This window comes from Mus pahari, chromosome 10 (assembly GCF_900095145.1).
Source record: "Mus pahari chromosome 10, PAHARI_EIJ_v1.1, whole genome shotgun sequence".
NCBI classification, from domain to species: domain Eukaryota; kingdom Metazoa; phylum Chordata; class Mammalia; order Rodentia; family Muridae; genus Mus; species Mus pahari.
In genome coordinates this window covers 104,250,691-104,256,595 of record NC_034599.1, presented here as the reverse complement: position 1 = coordinate 104,256,595, position 5,905 = coordinate 104,250,691, and the positions used below count along the sequence as shown (strand labels likewise).

General features: G+C 50.2%; 2 protein-coding genes across 2 annotated transcripts in view; both read right to left on the bottom strand.

Moving 5' to 3' along the window:
• The window catches only part of Prss50 (serine protease 50), a 6,512-nt gene extending 4,140 nt beyond the window's left edge, over positions 1-2,372 (bottom strand). The window contains exon 1 of the mRNA XM_021208015.1: positions 1,874-2,372. Within this exon, the coding sequence (XP_021063674.1) occupies positions 1,874-2,354 (481 nt within the window). The 5' untranslated portion in view covers positions 2,355-2,372. The remainder of the gene's footprint in view (positions 1-1,873) is intronic.
• A 1,462-nt stretch (positions 2,373-3,834) lies between these two features.
• Positions 3,835-5,905, bottom strand: part of Prss46p — a 10,430-nt gene continuing 8,359 nt past the window's right edge. Inside the window, exon 5 of the mRNA XM_021208069.1 lies at positions 3,835-4,356. Coding sequence (XP_021063728.1) covers positions 4,102-4,356 — 255 coding nt within the window. The 3' untranslated portion in view covers positions 3,835-4,101. The remainder of the gene's footprint in view (positions 4,357-5,905) is intronic.

Sequence of the window (5,905 nt, the reverse complement as noted above, 5' to 3'; positions counted from 1 at the left end):
AGAGAGAGAGAGAGAGAGAGAAGCAAAGCAAAGCACTGGGTGCTCTCCCAAGCATAAGCAGAGGAGTTGGGTTCCCAGCATGCACCTGGTGGCTCCCAACCGTACATAGCTCCAGTTTTGGAGAATACGGTATCCTCTTCTGGCTTGTAGAGGTACCAGTCACAGAGGTAGTACAGTCATGCATGCAGTCAGAGCGCTAAGTGCATAAAAATGAAGGAAACGGAAGATAACCGTATCTAGCTGCCCAGTTATTTCCACTTAAGTATGTCCTAAACAAATCAGTGGATTGTGAAACTAAGTAAATGGGCCATGGCTGGCATGTTTACGTATGTACTTATCTGTTCATTTGTAGTGCTGGGTGGGACTCGAGCCTGGTGTTATTCATGTGTGGAGGGGTGGACACATCTCCTGTGTGCACATGGAGGCCAGAGGAGGATTTTTTTAGTCTGTCTGTCTGTCTGTCTGTCTGTCTGTCTCTCTCTCTCTCTCTCTCTCTCTCTTTGGTTTTTTTGAAGCAGGGTTTCTCTGTGTAGCCCTGGCTGTCCTGGAACTCACTCCGTAGACCAGGCTGGCCTCGAACTCAGAAATCCGCCTGCCTCTGCCTCCCCAGTGCTGGGATTAAAGGCGTGTGCCACCACTGCCTGGCATGTTAGTCTCTTGATACAGCATCTCTCACTGAACCAGAAGCTAGACTGGCAGCTTTCTCAGCAGGATGCTGGGTGGGGTTCCTGCACTCTCCTGTCCCTGCTCCCCATTTCCCTAAGCCTGTCCCCAAAGTGCTGGGTTACTGGAGCATGGGGCCACACCCACTCATAGGCCTTGTGGTTTTGAACTCAGGCCCTCCTGTTTGCATGGTATGAGCTCTTTTACCCATTGAGTGACTATCTCCCCAGCCCACCACAGCATTTTAAAAAGATACTCAGCCAAGGGACTATCAGCATGTTCCACACACAGTACCTTAATGTACCCTGCTAGACTTTCTGAGGCAGTTAAAGTGGCTGCATTGAATTCTAGGATAACTATCTCTTACGTGGGTCTTACCACAGACCATTGTTTACGTGAAAGTATAATGATTAAGTTTAATTGCCGGTTTGACACATCTGAAAGAAAAGCCTACAGTGATAAATTGTCTAAATGAGATTGGTCTATGGGTAATTCGTTGGGGGCGGGAGTGAGGGTTGCCTTGATTATTAATTGATGCTGGATGGCACAGCCCTCTGTGGAGTGGCACCATCCCTAGGCAGGTGGGCCTGAGCAATATAAGAGACCAAGCTAAGCATGGTCCTGTGAGTGAGCGTGACAGGAAGCAGCCCTCCTCCATAGTTTTTGCTCCTGGTTCTCGCCCTGGCTTTCCTCAGTGATGGACTGTGACCTGGAAACGTAAGCAAAATAAAGCCCCCACCCCCAAGTGGCTCTATCACACCAAACAGCAAGAAAATTAAAACACCAGGTGTGCCCTGCAGACCCCACAAGAAGTCTCACACGGGCCTCTTGGAGTTTCGCTGTGGGTTTCGGGATGGGAACCTGAGACAGGGGCAAGCCAGGTCAAAGGAGGGCCTGCAGCGGCCAGAGAGGCATCTGGCCAGCAGCCAGCTCTGGGTACCAGGACAACACCCCAAAACTCAGCATTTCCCAGCACGAGCTTTGACTTTCCTCAGCCTGTCCCCATCACCAGGATGGAAGGCCAGTAAGCAAAGGAGGCAAGCCCAAGGCCTGGCCCACCCCGCACGCTCAGTAAACACTTGGACAGGGATGTTCCCTTCTGTTTTCCCTTCTGTCTATTATTCCTTTGGGTCCTTGATACCTCGACCCTTTGACCTCAGAGGTCAAAAAAATCCGTAAGAACTCCCTGACCTCTCCTGCCAGTACTCACAGGGGAGGTCTCTGGAAGGGACCGTCTTAGGAACGGACCCAGAAGTGTCCATCACGCCCGGAGTCCCCACCGTTTTCGGTGGAGCCGTGGTCTGTGTGTTCGGTAGGGTCGTCGTGGTCTCAGAAGTCAGGGCTTGCCGAGGAAGGCGAAGCCTGCCTGAGGGACAGATGCCTCTGGAGGCACAGGAGACTCCAGGGCCGGTCGGGACGGTGGTGGGCTGCGTCCCCGGAGATGCTCCTGCGGCCAAGAAGCCTGCGGAAGGTCCCGAGCGGGTGAGAGGCGGCGGCGGGTGGGCGTGCCGGGGAGGGCGGCGGGGGCGGATGCGCTCACCTGCCGGCCGTCGAGGCAGGAGCAGCAGCAGCAGCAGCAACAGCAGGAGACGGGCGCGGGCGCGGGCGCGGGCGCGGGTGCGGGCAGCCCCAGGCACTCGGGGACCCTGAGGGCCCTGCCCACGGACCCCTGCCCCGCTCCAGGGCTCCATTGCGCTGCTAGGCTCCTCCACAATGGCGCCCTCCATCGGGCGCCTCATGGTGCTCTGGTGCCCAGCCTGCGTGGCGCCCCCTAGATGCCATTCGCTGGGGCGCTCCCGCCAAAGGCGCGCAAGGAGAGACGGCCTTGTGCCTTTCCTCAGACTTGTGGGCCCCTTCTCTGGGTCCCTTTGCCTCGCCTCAGCTCATTTCTAAGCTTCCGTGCTGCCTCCACCAGCAGCCGCAGCAGCGAGAGGAAGGCCAACCCCGATGTGTCTATACCCTTACCCCCCTCTGCCGGCATCCATACCTTCCTTCTTGAATGCTAATAGCGCAGGCCATTGTCTCAGGGCACTGATAAAGCAAAGTAATGTGTTCATTAGGGTCTCACTATGTAGCCCAGGCTGGTCTCGAACTCACGGCAATTCTACCAAGTGCGGGGATGATCGGTATGAGCCGCCAAGCTTGGCTTCAATGACGATTTTTAAAGGCTGCAATATTTGAAGCAATGTGCTCTCTAGAGACACTTACTCAGACTAGGGGGCCATAAGAGAGAAGTGACAGTGTCCATCGGCCAACGGTGAGAATAGAAGTTTACTGTGTTTGGGCTTTTGAGGAACATGTTAATGACTCAGCAATATAGTTAATACATTTAAAAAGTAATGCGCACTACTCCTGGGAGCCTTGGTACAAGGGATTGGAAATTTTTAGCCTAATAAACGAAGTCTGTTCTTATCAAGGTCTTGGTTCTTGGGAGAAACACCTGAGCAATTTCGTGTTCCTATCCCTGGGAACGAAAGCAAACACTGCTGCCACATTCCTGCCTCCAGGTGGGGGAAGGGGAACTGTCGCTCTCAGCCAGCAGACCCGAGGTCACTGATGGCGCACTGAAGCACACCAGGAGCTCCGGATACTGTCACTTCACAATCTCCAAGCAGGGACTTATATCACCCACCCCTGCCAGCGACAGAGGAGGAACTGACTAGGATCAGGAGACCCCTCAGGGGAAAGTTAGGGACTGGCAGAGATTGGAAGGCAGCAGAACACAGCCAGTAGAGTCAAGTCTCTCATCTGACCTTGGGGAGTCTCCTAGAAAGAAGTTAGCTCTTACAGGAAGACACAGGGAATATTGGAGCCACTGAACTGCTAGGTTCACGGAGCAGGGACATCATGTCCCAGTCAGCAAGCGTGAAAGCTACAGGCTGGATAGCTGTGCCCGTGGTTAAGAGTGTGTGCTGCTCTTTCAGAAGACCTGAGTTTGACTCCCAGTAGCCACACCTGATGGCCCATAACCACTTGCAACTCCAGCTCTAGGGGAAATATGCCACTCCTGCCTCTATGGGCATCCCCACTCATGTGCCCATGCACACACATAAATGTGATTTTTTCTTTTTTTTAAAAGAAAGAGGAAATTCTAAGGGAAACAAGGGAACCACCTCCAGGATCCCACAACGCACCTCCGACAGACGTGGAGTAAGAGCATCAGAGAAGGTGCAGCTTGAGAAACAGCCAAGTTTTATGAGGGAGGTGTTCTAAAAGGTTTCGGTCAAAGTCAAGAACATGATAACTTCAGATGGCTCAAAAGGTTCAAGAGCATCTTCATTGAACAACTGGGGAACAAAACCCACAGTGGGTCAAGGACCCTTCCCCAAGTCCCTCTGTCCTGAAGTCCTGTTCGGCCTCCGGTGTCCACATCTTCTGAGGGTGGAGCAGAGAGGAAGGAGAAGTAGCCTCTGGGAGTGGCTGTTATAGAAACACAGCTCACAAGAGCCACAGGGAGCCCAAGGATACCAGCAGAATGTAACCAGTGAGGATGAATGGGCTCAGGAAGGAGGGGACAGCCATGCTGGCAAACTTCAGGTCGCCAATGTGTCTCTTGATCCACTGGGTGAAGTGGGAGGTGCTGGTGTAGATGCTTGGGAATTGGCGACGGCCACAGCCAAAGTTCCAGCTCACCACGCCCATCTGGACCCAGGTTTTGTTCATCTGGCAAACCAGAGAGCTCCCGGAGGTGTCCTGCAGTGGGGGTGAGGGAAGGGATGAGATCTGAGAACGAACCTATTCCGTGACACAGAAATTCTGTACTAAGGTCAGGGCTTGGGACCACACCGGCCTCTTCAGCGGTCTGCTAGTTCTCTGACCACTGAGCGATCCTGAAGCCCTGGTGAGTCTCCAAAGTACAATTCCTGCTCTTCCCACAGTCTTACTTAGAGAGGGAGATCTTAGAAGCTTCGCCCATCTCCTCTGCTTGTGTGCACAGGCAGGCGTGTCCAGAAGAACAACCTGACAGTGTCAAACATCAAAAGATAACGGTAGCTTCCTTACTATTTAAAGAAAATTCTTTTTATGGGCTTCTTGCTGCCCAGTGATAGAGCATTCACCTAGGATGCACGCGATTCTGAGTTCTATCTGTAACATAAGAAAAAGTGGATAGAGGGAGCCTGTATCATTTGAAACTTTTTTTTACCTTCTTTTCTTATGAACCAGGAAAGAGTGTATATATATATATATATATATATATATATATATATATATATATATATATGTCATTGAATGTTAGGCTCAACATACTTGAAAAGGAATTAGTAAGGATAATTCAAGTATTTGAAAGGAAAGAAGTCACTACCTTGTGGAATGAAGCTGGGGCAGGGGTGGAGATCCAATTACCCAGTGGTTTGAATGAAAATAGAGAAGAGAACCTACACCTAGAGGAAAATGTTCTCTCCCAGAACCTTAAGACTGTTTACAACTTCTATTTTATTTTGTGGGTTTAAATTCTGGTGGATGTGAACGATTTCTATGGAAATGCAAATTATTCAAACTAATTCAAAAAGGGATAAAGGGTGAGGTAAAAGGACCTGAGTTCAATCGCTGGAACCCACAAGTGGAGGAAGAGAACCAGCTCTCACAAGTTGCTCTCAGTGCATAGATAGCATCCATGCACACCCCTATGCCCCAACATACACATAAATAAATAAATGTAATTAAAAATGTTAGTGTTAAAGACTGACAGGAAATCTCATTAACCCAATAACTATGTCTAGAACAATAGTGTCTAAGAACAATCCCTCAGTAGAAAACATAATTATGTCCTGATGGCACTTCAACTCAACCTTCAAAGAAGAGGTCATTTGTTACTTCAAATGTTCCAAAAACATGAACAAATTATTTCCCATGTGTAGTTCTCATGCCAAAACTTAACAAAAGGAATGACTTTCTCTAAACACCTTTTTTTGTTGGTGGTGGGGTTTTTTTTTTGTGTTGTTTGTTTGTTTGTTTGTTTTTTGGTTTTCTGAGACAGGGTTTCTCTGTGCAGTCCTGTCTGTCCTGGAGCTCATTCTGTAGACCAGGTTGGTCTTAAACTCAGAAATCCTGTCTCTGCTTCCCAAGTGCTGGAATTAAAGGCATGCAACACCACTGCCTGGCTAAAACTACTTTTTAATTTATATATTTTTGAGCTTATAAACCTTTGGTCCAGCCGGGCGTAGTGGCGCACGCCTTTAATCCCAGCACTCAGGAGGCAGAGGCANGTGGATTTCTGAGTTCGAGGCCAGCCTGGTCTACA